At 35.1% G+C, this 18,316-nt stretch overlaps 2 protein-coding genes across 2 annotated transcripts; one reads left to right on the forward strand and one right to left on the reverse strand.

The window, feature by feature from the left end:
* The first annotated feature begins 10,268 nt into the window (after positions 1 to 10,268).
* Positions 10,269 to 14,218, forward strand: LOC139869026 (WRKY transcription factor WRKY24-like). The gene is made up of 5 exons (XM_071857359.1): positions 10,269 to 10,544; positions 11,621 to 11,785; positions 12,107 to 12,687; positions 12,787 to 12,948; positions 13,546 to 14,218. The coding sequence occupies exons 1-5, from the start codon at positions 10,269 to 10,271 to the stop codon at positions 14,141 to 14,143; spliced, it is 1,782 nt and encodes a 593-aa protein (XP_071713460.1). The 3' UTR covers positions 14,144 to 14,218.
* Positions 14,219 to 14,627: 409 nt separating this feature from the next.
* On the reverse strand, positions 14,628 to 16,797 carry LOC139866799 (inositol diphosphatase DSP3-like). The gene is made up of 5 exons (XM_071855087.1): positions 16,427 to 16,797; positions 15,654 to 15,747; positions 15,492 to 15,549; positions 15,330 to 15,373; positions 14,628 to 14,992 (listed from the first exon to the last, which is right to left on the reverse strand). The coding sequence occupies exons 1-5, from the start codon at positions 16,624 to 16,626 to the stop codon at positions 14,735 to 14,737; spliced, it is 654 nt and encodes a 217-aa protein (XP_071711188.1). The 5' UTR covers positions 16,627 to 16,797; the 3' UTR covers positions 14,628 to 14,734.
* Positions 16,798 to 18,316: the final 1,519 nt, after the last annotated feature.

Here is an 18,316-nt window from a genome sequence, read left to right on the forward strand (position 1 = left end):
GTGGGGTATGGATTTAAAGTTCAATGTTGACGATGCCATACCACTATTTGTTTGTTGGTTGAGGGTTTAAAGTTCGATGTTGACGATACCTCATATGTATGGATTTAAAGTTCGATGTTGATGAAGCCATACCACTATTGTAGTGACATTCGATGAGGGCTTGAAGTTCGATGTTGACGATACCTCATATGTGTGGGTTTTAAGTTCGATGTTGACGATACCACATTACTTGGGACGGATGGGGTTTAAGTTCGTTGTTGATGATACCATTCGTAGGGCTAGCCTTGGGATTTAAATAACTAATAGATGTTGTGAACATCGATGTTTGTGTATTGTGTTGTAGCATATTGTATTGTTTGCGTTATATGCTATTGTTATACTAGCTTATGATATCGAGGACTTAGCGTTATATGGTATGATGGTATGCTAATTATATTGCTAGTATGTATGCAGAAATGTTGTAGGTGATTGCAAGTAAGTAAGTTATATATGTATATGTATAATTATTGCATTCACTAAGCGTTATGCTTACTCTCTCTTTGTTTACCTTTTTATAGGCTCTGGCGTGGGCAAGGATAAGGGCGTTCGTTTGGATTAGAGATCTTCCACTTTAATTATGATAGTGGATGCTTTTGGATTTTGGTCTAATGTTTGGGTAGTTTAGCCCCAAACCATGCTCGGGAGTTGTTTGGTTTAAAACTATCATTTAATGGGTCGAACTTGTAAACATTTTATTAAAGGCCTTTGTGCCTCTTTATGTAGACATTAAACTTGTTGTATTTTGAGTCCCATTAAACTTATGTTTGGGTCTTGGGGTTGTGAATTGTGTTGTGGTTAGATGGTTTGGTTGAACACTTAGCAAATTTCGAGTTTGCAGCAGTTCAGGTCCAAAAGCGCCGCTCCTGAGGTCAAAAGCGCCGCTCTTGGGCAGTTATTTGTAGTCTTTTTGATCAGACGGCAAAAGTACCGCTTTTGCCTATAGAAGCGCCATTTTGGGTGACAAAGCGCTGCTTTTGGGTTGTTAAAAAAAATTTAATCGGTATTTAATTAAACGGTTTGGAGTCGTTACATGTGCCAACCTCTCCATCTTATCCGTTTCCTTAATCGGTAGAAAATGAGCGGACTTCGTAAGACGATCAACTATAACCCAAATCGTATCGTAACCTCCTACCATTTTAGGCAACTTCGTGATAAAGTCCATTGTAATATTCTCCCACTTCCATTGTGGAATCTCTGGCTGTGTCAACAATCCTGACGGTTTCTGATGCTCTGCCTTAACTTTAGCACAAGTCAAACACTTACCAACATAAGTAGCGATATCAGCCCTCATATTAGGCCACCAATATAGTGCCTTAAGATCTTGGTACATCTTGTCGGATCCAGGGTGAATAGAATACCTTGTCTTGTGTGCCTCTTCTAACACTAGTTCCCTTAATCCGCCAAACTTCGGTACCCAAATTATGTCGATGAAATATCGGGTTCCATCGTCTCGAGTAATGAACTTCTTATCGATTCCTCGAAGCGATTCGTTAGTAACGTTCTCTTCCTTCAACGCCTCTAACTGTACGTCACGTATCTGAGAAGTAAGGTTCCTTCGAATAGTCAAGTTCAATGCTCTAACTCGAATAGGCTTAACTCTCTCCTTCCTACTCAAAGCATCTGCCACTACATTAGTCTTACCAGGATGGTAGCTAATGTCGCAGTCGTAGTCGTTCAACAGTTCGATCCAACATCTCTGTCGCATATTAAGCTGTTTCTGATCGAAAATATGCTGCAAACTCTTGTGATCCGTGAAAATAGTAAACTTAGTACCATACAGATAGTGTCTCCACATCTTCAACGCAAAGACTACAGCACGAAGTTCTAAATCGTGAGTCGTGTAATTCAACTCATGTATCTTCAACTGTCGTGACCCATAAGCAATTACTTTCGTACGTTGCATCATCACGCAACCAAAACCCTGTCGTGAAGCATCACAGTAAACTACGAAATCCTCTGTTCCTTCAGGTAAAGACAAAATCGGTGCATTCGTTAACTTCTCTTTTAACAACTGAAATGCAGCTTCATGCAACTCTGTCCATTCATACTTCTTACCCTTGTGAGTCAATGTTGTTAACGGTCGGACAATAGTAGAAAATCCCTCAATGAATCTTCTATAATAACCAGCGAGACCTAAGAATTGTCGTATCTGCGTTGGCGACTTAGGAGTCTCCCATTTCTTAACCGTCTCTATCTTCGCAGGATCAACTTGGATACCATTGACACCTACGATATGACCTAAAAATTGCACTTCTTGCAGCCAAAAGTCACACTTCAAAAATTTCGCGTACAACTGCTCCTTCCTGAGCATCTCTAGTAACAAACGAAGATGTTGTTCATGTTCCTTCTCATTCTTAGAATATAACAGAATATCATCGATGAACACTATAACAAACTTGTCTAGAAATGGCTTACACACACGGTTCATGAGATCCATGAACACAGCTGGTGCGTTCGTCAATCTAAACGGCATAACAGTAAATTCATGATGACCATAGCGTATCCTAAACGCTGTCTTTAGTATATCTGTCTCTTTCACTCTCATCTGATGATAACCTGATCTCAGATCGATCTTAGAGTAACACGTTGATCCTTGCAATTGATCAAACAAATCATCAATCCTCGGCAACGGATGTCTATTCTTGATAGTTAACTTATTCAACTCCTTGTAATCAATACAGAGTCTCATAGATCCATCATTCTTCTTCACAAACAGTACTGGAGCTCCCCATGGTGAAGAACTCGGTCGAATGAATCCTTTGTCTAACAACTCTTACAGTTGACTAGACAACTCTTGCAATTCTGGTGGTGCAAGTCTATACGGTGCACGCGCTACCGGTGCTGCTCCGGGAACTAAATCAATCTGGAACTCTACATCTCTATGCGGAGGTAATCCGGGTAACTCATCGGGAAAAACATCGGAAAATTCTCTAACAATGGGCACATCTTCGAGTTTCTTGCCTTCAGATTCAGTTTTGCTCAAGTGAACCAGCATAGCAAGACAACCTTTTCTCATGTGTTTTTGCGCCTTCAAACAGTTGATAAAATGTAACGGCGTATTGCTTCGCTCTCCATACACCATTAGAGATTCACCTTCAATAACAGGAATGCGAATTGCCTTCTGATGACAAATGATGTCGGCTCTATTCTCGGCTAACCAATCCATTCCAACTACAAGGTCGAAACTTCCTAGCTTAATCGGTATCAAATCTATCTTAAATGACATTCCAACCAAATTCAAAGTACAATCACGGCAAACCTTATCAGCACTCATTAGATTTCCATTTCCTAGCTCTATAGAGTATAAGTTTTCTAATGACGATACATGATTCTTAAGATTATGGCAAAAATCTCTAGACACAAAGCTACTATCAGCTCCAGAATTGAAAAGTGCATAAACATGTTGATTATCAAGAAGAAATGTACCCGTGACTAGCTTAGGATCATCACGAGCTTCATTAGAGTTAATGTTGAAAGTTCTTCCTCTAGCAGGTTCAGCATTCTTACTAGCATTCGGAGTTGCAGTGTTGCCCTTGGCAGTATCTTGTTTCTTAAAGGGCTGCTGGTTGAAATTCTCCCCTGAGTTGCCATTGTTGTTGTTCTATTTTCTCTTGTTATCATAAGCTTTAATCTTAGTTGAGGCAAGAGTCTTCCCTCGCTATTCAACCTGGTCTATCAACTCACTAGCCATCTCAATAGCCTCTTGTATAGTTCCCGGCTTCGAAGTAGTCACACCGCTTTGAATATTCTCGGTCAAACCCTTCGCATATAGAGTGATCTTGCGGCGTTCGGGAGTAACCATATGCGGACACATGAGAGCAAGCTCAAAGAATCTCTTGTTGTAACTGGCCAAATTGGTACCCACTAGCTTCAAGTTTTGGAGTTCCTGCTCCATCTTAACAGTTTCAGTATAGGGACAATACTCTTCGATCATCTGTCGTTTCAAATCCTCCCATAGAGTCTCAAAATCCTGATCCATTCCTATGGAATTTGCATAATTATTCCACCATGTCAAAGCGCCATCAGATAGCTTACATGATGCAAACTTCGTTCTATCCGCATCTCTACAACCGCTGATACGGAACACAAACTCAAGCTTCTCAAACCAACGAGTTAAACCAACTGGACCTTCGGTGCCATTAAACGAGTGTGGTTCACAACTCAAGAAAGTCTTATACGTACACCCTGCTTGTCCATTGTTTTGAGTGTTAGCTGCATCCTGGTTTCGCTGATTCGTAGCGTTCACATTGTTGCTGTTGGTTCCATTATGGAGTTCTGCCACGGCCTCGGTCAATCCTTCAGAGATCCAACGACGAACATCAGCTTGGGAAACTTGCTTGGGCGGCATTATCTTTCTGGTCAAGATAATACATTCGGTTAGCGTCAATGAAATCGACATATAAAAATTATACTAGCAACGGGATGATGCATAGTAGATAATATTAAATCATAGTGATTCTAGTAGGTCTAATGATAAGTAATAGCGATACATAGCGTTTAGTAGTAGCAGTAGTAAGGACAATGTACACTAGTAGCATTATCACTAATTAACAAAAGCAGTAGCAACACTAAGCATGATCAATCATTAATAAATCCAATACTTAATGTAATAAAATCTCGTTCATACATCATGCATAACCAACAAAAGTAACATAACTTCTCATGTCATAAGCAAAACAACATAAGTAAAACCACATCTAGCAATGTATGTGCGAATATCAATTAATAAACAGTAATATTCAAATAGTATTCAATAGCGTGGAACAAGTCTAAACGAGCGATCTCTATTTGCGTTTTTGGAACTCCTTCAACAAATACTCGACCATCTTCTCCAATCTTCGACTGGCAAAGTGAGGTCATTAGGGTTGTTGTCATTAGCAGCAGCTGTGGAGGTACTAGGTTTAGAAGTAGATGTAGAAGCATCGTAGGGATGAAAACGGCGACACATCTCAAGTGACTGGTTATCATAGCGAAAACTCTTGTAAAATGGATTTCTAGCTCAAGCAGGTCCTTTCGGTATCCTACGGTGGCCTCTCGGTCCGTAGGGGTTAACATAGTTAGGATTAACAAAAGGTGACTGGGGCGAATCAGGTACGTCAGGTTCAGATTCGGATTCGGGTTCCGAGTCTTCCTCGGGATCCTCTTCCGGTTCTTTTAATTTGGGCTCATCCTCGTGCTCGGTTTCTATCTCGGGTTCTGACTCGGTATCATCTACAAACTCGAGTATCGTATTTCCTTGTGCTTGCACGGTTTCCTCGGATTCCGTGTTAGGAGTCGGTAAGAATGATAGGATTGGAAGAAGTCATCTAGCACTCAAAGAAACACAAAGTTAGTTCATCTAGTAATCATGTCATCATAGGAATCATGTAGCATAGCAAATAATCTAACTAGGGTTCATGCAACTTAACAAGTCTAAGGTTACAGTCTAGACTCATTAGACGTCCTAACGTTCGACTCTCTAATGCAGCCTAGTCCTAGGTAACCGATCTGCTCTGATACCAAATGTAATACCCCGTCAGAATCCACTAACGGAATATTAACTCCTGGTCCCACAGTTTAGCGGTCACGCCCTCTATATGAGACATTTCCGAAAAGTATTCGCATTACTTATCAAATCAAGTCATTTATTAAAGAAAATGTGACTGGAAAATGTTTGACATAAATGACTAATGTATATGAACCCAAAATATCTTGAAACAAAATAGTTTAAATGCGAATATTTGTTTTTGAAATGAAAATGATAAATATGTTGGACGTCGTCCAGTTCTAGCAGCAAACAGCATAATAACTTCAATTAAGCGGAAGCACTACCTCTATGTACCTGAGATGAAACATGCAAAACGTCAACGAAAAACGTTGAGTGAAACTACAGGTTTAGTAAATCATTTCGTAAGTTAGGCCAAAAGATTTTCTTAGAAAACATCATAGGAAAAGTATACATTATCATGAGCACTTGATTATAAAGCTTTAACCTTTGCGTGAGCCGAGCACACGTCTTTAGTTTACCCTATCATTGCATACACCGATCAAGTGTACGAGTAATAACAAAATAGACGCCTGTTATGTTTAGGCGAGGTCTGTCAAACCTAACGGTACCGTCCCTATAAGTTGAGCTTACAAAGTAACTAATATAATCAAGCTAAGGGATTTTTGATCTGAACTCATATGTATAGTCATTTAAGTTACTTGTGCCTAATATGTAAAACATTTGTAAAAAGCATGCATCTCATCCCTGTAAAAATGTAGTAGGGACTGTAGACTCACCTTAGCAAAAGCACTTGTAATTTCTTAGTAAAACGTACGGTTGTCGAACAATCTCGACTGAACAACGTAACCTAAATAAGTAAATCATCTTAAGTATACACTTATAGGTCAAAACATGTCAACCCATAGTGTACGCAAAGTCCTAGTGCTCAGACTGACTCAACGAACAAGTAAAAGGAAACTAATCCAAGCAAGTCAACAAAAGTCAACCCAAAAGTCAACTCGGTCAAAGTGGTCAACTAAAGTCAAACATCTTAGTAGGTCATACAAACATGATCAATAAGTCAAACATAGGTCAAGTATCACTTTACAAGTCATAATTAAGCATATTGCACTTTTGCACCTTAGAACATGCCTTAGAAATTCGTACGTCGTAGAAAGATCCAACTATAGCTCATAGCATATAAATCATTAAATCATGAACAACTCCAGATCTTAACTACACTTAAAATCAATTCTAAAAAGTCCATCCAAAGCCTCATACGATAAATAAAAGTCAGAAGTCAGAAGGGGTCTAATCATAGTTTATTACAGAAATTTCTGCCCGCGCGTCAGTTTTTAAACATTTTTAATAAAATATAGAAAATAGATTTTGACTAAAGGCCAATTGGAGTAATCTCAAAACATCTCAAAGTTTTAGTGATAAAATAATCAGAAACATTTCTTTAGCCAATTTGTACAGTTTTGCAAACCTTTACAGACATTCCAGTTTCGTTCATCAAACAGACATATCATTTAGACGAGCATAGATCTCATGGAAAATCACATTCTCGCAAGTTCGCATACAAATGAAACATGTCAAGTAACATATAAACTAACATATTCTAGCAATTTTTATGTAACTTTGAAAAACGATTCAGCTCACTTTAAAAATCAAATCTTCGTTTTGACATAACGGGAGCATTACTTAACCTTTTGACGTAAATCTTAAGTCTAAATTGCATAAATTTTCAAAAGGAATACAGTAGTACACTTTATATAATCTAAAACACAAAGCATGCAACTCAGAAAATTCGTATATCATGCAAACCCTAACGAAAACTTCGATTAAACATATCTTGAGCATACGATAACGAAATCACGCAAAATCGGAGTCTAAAATTAATAACTTTTCAATATCTTTCTAATTAAACATATTACAAGACCAGATCTCATGTCAATTAAATCAGATCATTAAAATACAAATTCGTTTTTCATACATACAACGTTAATTACGCAATCAAACGATAAAGAACAACACTAGACACCATTAACTGAGCACTAGACTTGATTACACCATGTAATTGAACAAAAAACTGAATTAATAAAATTAGGGTTACTAGTTATACCTCAAATGATTAAATTGATCACACAAACGCGTAGAGAACGATCAAAGCAACAACGTTCGTGTATGGGGTTTCTTCTAATTTCAACTTGTGATGGTGGTTGTGGGGTGGTGATGGCCGACGGCCAAGAGGGAGAGGGAGAGAGGGAGATGTCGACTAGAATGGAAAAAAAGGGTTCCCATGATTTGATTTCCTATTTATAACTAGTAATTAGGGCCTAATTAAGATAACTAGTGACCTTGTAGCCCAAGTTAAGTCCATAAGGGGGTTCATTGGGGGGGGGGGGGGGGGGGGTTCGGCCGATGGGGCCCTATAGGGGTGTTCATAGGCTCGTTTTGCTTACTTACTCATATGGGCGTGGTCCGTTTCGTTGCCGTTAATCGTACCGAGTCTCCGGAATATTAACTAGTCGTTGAAACAAAATCACCGGATTTAATTCATTAAATAAATAATAAATTAAATTAGTTTTTCTTAAAGTAAATAATTATTTCGTCATTTTTCTGAGTTCCGTAAACTGAAAAGCTTTCTAGGCGATTAACTTAATCATAACGTTTTCTAGTTATTTCACTTTCCGAAATAAGTTCATAAATTAATATAACGTATTAATTCAAGAATCTCTCTAATAAGCATGTATTTAATTATATTAAACACACAAGTCTAAGTAACCACCGTTAAATACTTAACGGACAAGTAACGATAGTAAACGAAAAAAGTAGGGTTGTTACTGATGCGCGCTACTCTAAATCCTGATATCGGAAACTCCCAAATACATAGCTCTTTTGGGGGGTCGTTCGACAAGAGTACAACTCTCTAATAAGGGAACAAAGGCGTATGGATCAAATAACGGGCAAGTGGAGCAAGATGTCCAAAGATGTCAAGGTATTTATCGGGATTTATGATAAACTTATTAAGCATTGGCCTAGTGGACACAACGACGTGGATCTCATTTTGCAAGTTAGGAATGCGTTTCGTGAACAAACAAAGAGAAGCTTCTCGTACGAAGAAGTGTGGAGGGTTATTAGAGATTGTCCCCAATTTTTAACGTATGAAAGTGTGGTGACCACCAAACGTCGACAAGCCGAGCCTGAGCATATCAATTTGGGAGATGCCGACCCGAATCCGACCCCGACACAACCCCCAACAGTCATTTGGAGAATTTATTTCGAGGTCCACCAATCCGTCGTCCACCGAGTCGTGCAAAGAGTCAGAAGAGTTCTTGTTCGTCGGATGCGGGCATCTCGTTGTTCTTCGGAGGATGCTAGAGCATCTATTTATGAATCTGCAAATGCTACACGGGAGACCATGAGGGTGATACATGAGGAAGCTGAAAAACGGACAAGAAAGTTGAAGGAGGAAGTCGACACTCGTATGATGTTGGAAAGTTTGAAGCTTCTAGCACAACCGGTATCTTCCGACATTCCACCTGACCAATATGGCTTGTTGATGCGACCTAGGAATAACATGACGAAGAAGTATGCGAACACGTTTAGTGGCGACGATTAGTTTTTATTGTTTTTAACTTTGATGTAATGTCGGTTTCACATTTTGTCTTGTATTTCTGTATCTTTAGTTTAATAATAAATGTTCATTTGTTTGACGTAATTATCTGACAAATACAAATAATAATAATAATAATAATAATATAATAATAATAATAATAATAATAATAATAATAATAATAATAATAATAATAATAATAATAATATCATAATTTTTTTATATAAAATACAAGTAATAAATAATAAGTAAAATAAGTTTAATATTAAAAATTGTAGGTGAGATCAAGTCGTGGGTACGTGTTAGCAGTTAGTCTTTGGTTAGTGATGGAAAAGAAGTGTTGATGTGACGATAATGTGTCAGTCAGTCATGTAAAAGAAGTGCGTCATGGTTGAGAGTGATCTAATGAAATATAAAAATTTAATCAATTAAAATTAAAGTAATTGACCCATACATTTTTTTTTTCTTCACAAAAACAATACGGAGTAACTTTCTTTACGAGCTTTATGAGGTTACATTATGGGGGTGATTCTTACACACAACTTTTTAATCTATGTACATTTAATTACTTATTTTACCTTTAATTAATAGTTCAACTTTCTAGGAACATAAAACTGTGATTTTTTAAAACAAAAATGTATATGAATCAAAAGGTGGTGTATGAGAATGACCTCTCTTATCTTATAACATGAGATGATCCTTCAAAAATATTGATTAAAAACTGTAAATGATCTTTCAATATTGTTACAATACATATAGATACAGATTTGTAAGCAGCTAGAAATTGATGCACAAATCTAAACTTCTTTCAATACATCTCGGCCAGCCATGATCCTTCCTACTTTCACGCTAACTAATCACTTCATATCCCCTCTCTCTCTTAAATCCTTCCTTATATAAATATTCATCACTCATTCTTAATCTCTAATCTCTTCTCATAATATTAATCAAAATCAAATACACATTCATTTTCCGTTCAACATTCTTATTTTAATAATTATTATACATCTAAATCTAAATATTTGTGTGTTTACTGCTTAATTTGAGCTGAATTCAGTTTCTTATACTGTTTCTGCATCAATCAATCAATCAATTGATTGAATTGAATTCATTTTGTTTTATTCAACTTACTAGAGTTTAGTAATGTCGGAAAACGAGTGCGGTTATTATGATAATGATTGTGGAGATCTAATTACAACTCCTAATCGTTTGATTGCTGATGATTTTTTTATTTTGAAAACCGAAGAAATTGATGATATTAATACTAATGATTATCATGAAAATGATGATCATGATAGTACAACAGTTAGTAATAATGTTGATATTAGGGCTTCAAATTGGTCTCAAATTGTTACTATACCTTCCGATATTGGTACTGAATCGTTGCTTGATTCACCAAATATGCTACATAATTCTCAGGTATAATATTGAGAGAGTTGCCTATATTACTGTTGTAACTTAATTGATGATATTAATACTAAGTGTCATATTTTTGTAGCTTAATATTTGATGGAAATTATAAGAATGAAATTAATGTTTAAATGTGTTTTCATTTATATAATAATCAAATATAAAAATCTAAAGTCAAATAGAAAAGAAAGACTTCTAAAAAGTCGAAACATTAATCTTGTTATGAGATATAAGTTATTTCTGTTTTTCTGTGGAGTTCATCAATGGGATCAATCTAAGGGTTGTTAAAATGTTACTTGTGCACTTTTAAATTGATTGTCATGATATTCATAATGAGAATTAGGTAAATTCATAATTTAGTTAGTTACTCAATTTAGTTATTTTGATCCAAAATAATAGCCTTTTTCAATTTGAAGATCTTAGATAAAAATTTTTTAGTTTATTGATGATTAATGACAAAATACCTTGGTTGAATTTTGAAGAAAATTGAGACAGTAATTGCTCACTGAGGATAGAAGTCACTTTATTTAGGCCAAAATGGTACCACTGAACCTCTATAACCATTGAACATGGCAGAGAAGTCGGTAAGTATTGCATATAATCGTGTAAAAAATCGCATACTTTATGTTTTGTTTGACGCACAAAATCTTTTAAAATGTTCCATGATCCAATCAATTTGATCATAAACTGATTCATTAGATAATAAGTAGATCACAGATTCACAATTACATCCATTAAAATATGATTTCATAATTAATAATTTGCATGTAAAGGTTCAAAGATCAAACATATTTAGAACATAACATGGAGTACAATATTATACAAGTAATTGTACCATACAAGTTTTTAAATTGACCCATTTGGTGACAAAACACAGATTGTACTTTGCTTTTAATATACATACTCATACTCATTTAAATATTTAGAATGTAACATCAATGACATACTGTAATAAAGTTCAGTAGGATATCACATTTCCATTTGAAATGGATTCTAATTTCTAGATTACATTTTTCAAATTTGTATCAGTTTTTTCAAAATTGAAGTGCGAATTTTTACTAAAATTTGATATTTCATTGTTACAGGGATTTGCTTCTGGTGAAACTTTCCCATTCCCTCCTGTAAATCAAGATATTTTAGGCACGAGTTCATCTTTTAATGAAAGTTTCTGTGACAGTAATTCTTTTAAATTACAGCCTCGTGGGGGTGGTTCTCTATTATGGCCATGTATCGAAGACCTACAAGATCAGGTAAAAGTTTTATGCGCGTATTTCCATGTATGCACATCATGTTGTTCAACAATGTAAACCCCGCAGGTTATATTATTATCGTTCCACTCTTTATGGCAATTACATGATTGATGAAACCCTAAACACCCAACTAAACCCGACAGGCTCAAGCCCATTATTGGGTTTGGGCCAACTAATACCCCGCATTACGAACGGCGAAATCGCAAAAGTTCGAGACTGAAGAAAATGCTGGCATGGGCCAATTAATTACAAAATATTACTACTACAATTTTAAACTTTGTGTGTTATCTGGTTGCTTTAAAATTGGATCCTGTCATGCAGCTGCCAGTACTGTCTGAATTGCCAGAAGCGTTTTCGAAAGAAACTGTCGAAAAAGCCTCTGATAAAACTTTTCATTCATCGGAGGGGTTCAAGGGTCAGGAAAGTACAACTCATAAGCAGAATGGTACAGCAGTACAGCCATCGCGTACTAATAACCAAATCTCACCAACTACACAATCTAAAGAGACCGCAATGAGGAACTCAGAAGACGGATACAATTGGCGAAAATATGGACAAAAGCAAGTAAAAGGTAGCGAGTACCCTCGAAGCTACTACAAATGTACACATCCAAATTGTCAAGTTAAGAAAAAAGTTGAACGTTCGCATAATGGTCATATTACTGAAATTATATATAAGGGTGCTCATAATCACCAAGGTCAGCGTAACGGGTCACCAGATGATAATGGGTCCCACCTTAAATTCGAAGATGGTGAGTTATGGGGAAATATTCAACAAATTAGTCAAACTCCAGATGCTGCTAGTAATTCGTCTACTGGTATTTTTGATCAGCCATTAAAAACTAATCTTGAAGTTAATGAAGAAGATGAGGGTGATGAAGATAAATCAGATTTGAGAAGGAGGTGTTCTTTCTGAGACTCATGTAGATGCACTTTCTCATATTTGATTTTTTTGATGGATGAATATTGGCGCGTGCTTAATATTTGGATATTTGTTTTCAGGAAGAAAGGGAATAATTTCTTGTTGGATTCGAGTTTGGTAACGAGAGCTATGCGAGAACCGAGAGTTGTTGTTCAAATCGAGAGTGAAATTGATATACTCGAAGATGGTTATCGTTGGAGGAAGTATGGGCAGAAAGTCGTTAAAGGGAACCCAAATCCAAGGTAACCGAGATCACAGCATTATATGCGGTTTATCATTTTGACCTTTTCGGCTCGTTCCGTTTGAGCTATATTTTTATTTAAGTAAATTATAATGATACTCCTTGTGGTTTACATGGAATACATCGACCATCCTTATCTTTTGCAAATTACACATGTCACCCTGATTGATTTGGTAGTGCACTACGGTCTTCCATGTTAGTTTTCATGAAATTACATCAATCGTCCTTATCTTTAAAAAATTACACTGATCGTCATTGACTTACTCAAAAGTGTACATTGATAGTCCTCGACTTATTGAAAATGCGTGTTAATAGGAGAGACAATCAACGCAAATTTAAAGTAAATTATACACCATCAACGTACACCTTTAGGCAAGTCAGAAATGCTCGGTGTAATCATCAAAAGATATGGACGAATAGTGTAATTATATGAAAATTACAAGGACTATCGATGTAATTTTCAAAAGATAAGGACGGTTGATGTAATTTAATGTAAACCACAAGAACTATCAGTATAATTTTCTCTTTTTATTTTGTATTGCCTGAAACATATGAGATAAATCATAAACCTTATTGATCATATAATATTTACTTGCAGGAGCTACTACAAGTGTACAACTCCTGGATGCCAAGTTCGAAAACATGTCGAGAGAGCATCTGATGATCTAAACTCTGTGCTCACAACATACGAAGGAAAACACAACCACGAAATCCCTGCAACTCGAAGCTCTAACCACGCAAACACGGATGTGGGGCCCACATCAAGCGCATCTAATGCTAATAATCTACAATCACCAAAGATCACTAACACCCCAAAACCCGAACCGCAAATTCAAGATCTTCCACTTGGTTTTAACAAAACATTCAACAACAAATACATGCCTTGTAATTTTGTTGGAAACTTTGGTTTCGATCCCACAAAGTTTGATGTTTCGTCCATGTACCAAACGAGATTTGTTCCTTTTCAAAACGCGTTACCTTTTAATTCCATTCTACCCGATTTCCCTATTTCGCTACCAATGGCCTTAGCTTTGTCTGCAAACATGGTGCATGACGGTTTTGGTTTTAACAACAATGGAAAACGTGCGGGTGAAGCTCAGTCTTATGTAGGACAACAATTGAGAGACAACAATGGAAGAATTGTTAAACCAAAACTGGAACAAGATGATGGTTTTTATGACACTTTTATAAGTTAAAAACTTATAAAAACACGATTATTATTATTTTTTATTTTTTTTGAGCCGAGATCCTGTTCTGGTTCACGAGGTCCATTGCCCTTGATTCATTTGCTTTATAGCTTGGTTCTTCATTATTGGATGAATTATACCACCTCTCATACTTGAAATGCATAATTACTTTTTGAGTTCTATTGATACTAGATCAAAATATCCTTTTTTCTTGATTATATTTATCTGATTCCCTTTCTTTTTGATTTCTTTTATATGTGAGAAACCGACATTTCTTTTTTTGAAAAAAAAAGACGATAATATAAATAAACGGATCCGAAGATCAACAAGGTACAAACCGATAAAATAAGAGATCCTGTAATATGATACCCCTTTTATAAATGTTTGATTATACCTTGTAGATATGCTTATTCGAGCTTAAAACTTTCTTGAGTCAAGGTTAAGAAGATGAACACTCATCGAGTATTCGAATCATTTTTGAAATTAAACCAGAATCAATGGTTAATTGTATGGTATAATCTTCAAATGAAACTTATCATCATTACACATCATCATTCTACAAAAGCCAAACAATTGTAAACCGCACAAGCGATGAGGGATCTAACTAGAAGTTATTTTGGATTTATGTAACGCATCTTCTCCAGAGAGCAATCGTCGTTTTTTAGAACCATAACCATGATATTGATAAATAATGGTTTCAAGACACTGTCTTAAGTATGTAACGTCGTAATTTTCCAAGAATTTCAAATCTGTTTCTCTTGATTTTACGCCTGCGTAAAGCTTATACTCTTCCAATACAGACGACAAACACCAGTTTTGTAACTTCCGTAACGACCCAACAACACAACCTGTACGATGCTGTCATAACAATACAATATTTCATAAGTTAAAACTGTCACATAATTAAACTCATCAATCTTGAAGTTGTCAATTTGGACTATTTGTAATTCAGTGTCGGTCGTTTTTAAAAAAACAGGGGATGCATGTTTTGAAAGTGATTATTAACTAGTTATTGTAACTTTAATTTGCAGATATAACATAATCAACCCCAAATGTAACTCCAAAAACACCATGATGATGGAAAATTTGATCTGTTAGAGATGGAAAGTAACACAAGTCGACTCATTTATACATAAAGGTGATGCATTTTACCCATCTACAAAAAAACTATATCGACACCTTACTAGTTACATACCTTTCCTCGTTTGCAATGTATGAGAACAGGATGTATTCTAACATCTAGCAACAACAACAAAAAAAAAAAAAAAAAGAAAAAAAAAAAAAAAAACCATGTTAGTTAAAATAAAAATAGATATTCTTTATAACGGTAAACGATTTTCAATGTATGATTCATTACCGATCAAAAGTGTTAAAGCTTCTGTTATAATATTCCTTAGAACGTCAACAGAAGGCTCCTGCGGATCCAAAATCATACCAAAAACACTATCATAAGCAACTGCATTAATAACATCCAACACTATAACTATTTCGTTACAGTTGATTGGAAAAATCGATTAACCTTTGTGCCATCAATTCCGAATTGAAATAACCGAATGTTTTGTTCTTTTAGGAACTGCAAGTTTTCCTTAGGATAAGGTTCAGGACACAAATATCTACACCCAAAATGAAAAACCATAATCATCATCAAGTTAAAATAAAACTATATACAATCAACAAAACCAAATCTAACCCTAAAAAGGTCATAAAGTGTAACAAAATAGCAATGTACTTTAACTAATGGTCTAGCTGTTCATGTGAGATATTGTAAACCCTACAGAATGTAAGACAGATTTTTTTTTTTTTTTTTTTCCAAATGATAACGAAAAACCCTTACAGTTGTTAGTAACGCTCTTAAAAAATTACAATGATAAATAATCGATGTAAAAAAATTCGATTACGACTATCATTAAAAATGAAGAAGTCTGTTCAAACTATTCGACCAATATTTTTACTCAGATATATGTTTTATTGTTCGTCTATGACTATTATGACTATCATAAGTGAAACCCTGTTTCAAAACTAGTAACATAACCGTAAAAAAATATACAATCTTTAGTTATGCAACACAAATAACCAAAAGGTAAAAAAGTCTTCCATAAATTTAAAACCAAAAGTAATCAAAAATTACCAAATTAACTCGTTTAGAAACTTATAATTATAATTACCAGTATGAAAATAAAATGATAGATATAGATAAATTACTCATAAGAAAGTATACAACAAAGTATGAAAACATAATAACAATGTACAATTTACCAATTACCAAAACAAATTAAAAAAAAAAAAACTCACATAACAGATTTAAGTTGCAAGGTTTGAAGAAAAGAGAAATTGGAAGGTTGAGGGAATCCACATCTATATATTCGATCTTCAACATTCGCAAAATTAATCGGCGGCACAATTATTTCTCCGACACCGGAACCACCGTTTTCACCGCCGTGATCGTTACCAATCAATTCTTTCCCGCCATTTTTCATGATCATCAAAACCATCGTTGTATATATTTATATTCGTTAAATTAATCGAGATAAATAAACATATATTAACAATTAACAATGAATCAATGCATGATTAAAATGTAACGATTGGGGGATTAAAGATTGAAAGGAAACAATAGGTTTCCTTACGTACTCTCCCCCCAATAATATGAAATTTTGTGTTTTTTTTTATCCTTTTTAAGTTATGATAAATTTTGGAATATTTTTTGTTTATTTATGAGTTTTTTGTGATTCAATTGGAACGATTAGTTAGGATTCTTTCAGAGGTCCACATGGGCATGATGTTGATGGGTTGTGTTTGATGAGTTGTACGTTGTGTAGTAAAGGGTGTATGTTCCATTTAAGGTGGATTCTGGTGACCATGCATTATGTAGGTTTGACTTGATATGGATATTGGTCAAAATATGGAATCGTTGTTTTCCTTATTTAATTTAAGTTTTTGATAAATAACAATAAATGTTCAATTTAAGTTTGTTTCTAGAATCGAAAAGGATAAGATTTGAGGATTGAATTTTATATACATAGTTAAGTTATCTATATCTACATGATGATTAACTGTTTAGATGGAAAAATAAATTAAATCTTTTGAAATATTTTTTTATTGGAAATGCAATTTGAAAATAGAATAAACTAGTAATGGGCCAAGCCCGCTTAGCTGGGCCAAGTAACTAAAAAGAAAAAAATGGGCTACACCTATCTATATTAAAATCTACATACTAAGTATGTATATAGTAGAACATATATATCCCACCCATCGATATTACGGACTAATACTAAATTAGTTAAACATATTTGATCTATCACATGGTTGAACATTGTTATGACATTTTGCGTTTAAGTCTCACACAAAGGTTTTTTTTTACATTCGATATTCAAATGGATTCGCCATGAGGTTTTCCTTCTGAGGACTATTGTCCCAGAACATGAGCAGGTGGTAGGATTCCGATATCGCTGCATCAGGACAAATAAAATATTAGAGAGGCTATTCGTTTAACACGTAAAACATAATTTTTTTTTAATATATACTTGGTATCTATTATTTATAGAAATCAATGTTTTTTGATTAAATTTGCCTAACTTATTTTAGTAATTTGTATCTTTTATTCTATTATTTGTATTTGTATTACAATTTACTACGAGTATCTAATTAATTAGTACTCCACATTACATATTATATATATACTGTATTACGGAGTATGTATTAAAAAAACGGTTTTTAAATTTCATGTGGTTAGTCAAAGCCCAATTTTCGTATTGTATGGTTGGTCATGCCCAACTTCCATTCTAAATTGATTAATTAATTAAAGATCCACCTTTTGACCATTTCACAAATTATACTGCAAGTCCGTAAACCAAAACTTTTCTTCTTCTGCTCTCCTCCTATATTCCATATTTCTATTTCTATTTCAATCTATATAAAAATCAAAATTAAAATTATATAACTCATGTTATCTCCTCTTTCACTTTATTTCACTCTTAACCTAAAAATATCATCCACTCCTCTTGAAACCTTTCACAAACGTCCTCCAATGGTCACTGCCGGCAACTGCCCGCTGCTATAAACTGTCGTATATGGTCGCCAGCAACCGCACTCCACCACTTCTTCTTCTTCTTCTTCTTCTTCTTCTTCTTCTTCTTCTTCAACTACCAAACCGCCCCACTCTCCTCTTTTAAAGGCACCATA

This window comes from Rutidosis leptorrhynchoides, chromosome 9, assembly GCF_046630445.1.
Source record: "Rutidosis leptorrhynchoides isolate AG116_Rl617_1_P2 chromosome 9, CSIRO_AGI_Rlap_v1, whole genome shotgun sequence".
Lineage (NCBI taxonomy): Eukaryota > Viridiplantae > Streptophyta > Magnoliopsida > Asterales > Asteraceae > Rutidosis > Rutidosis leptorrhynchoides.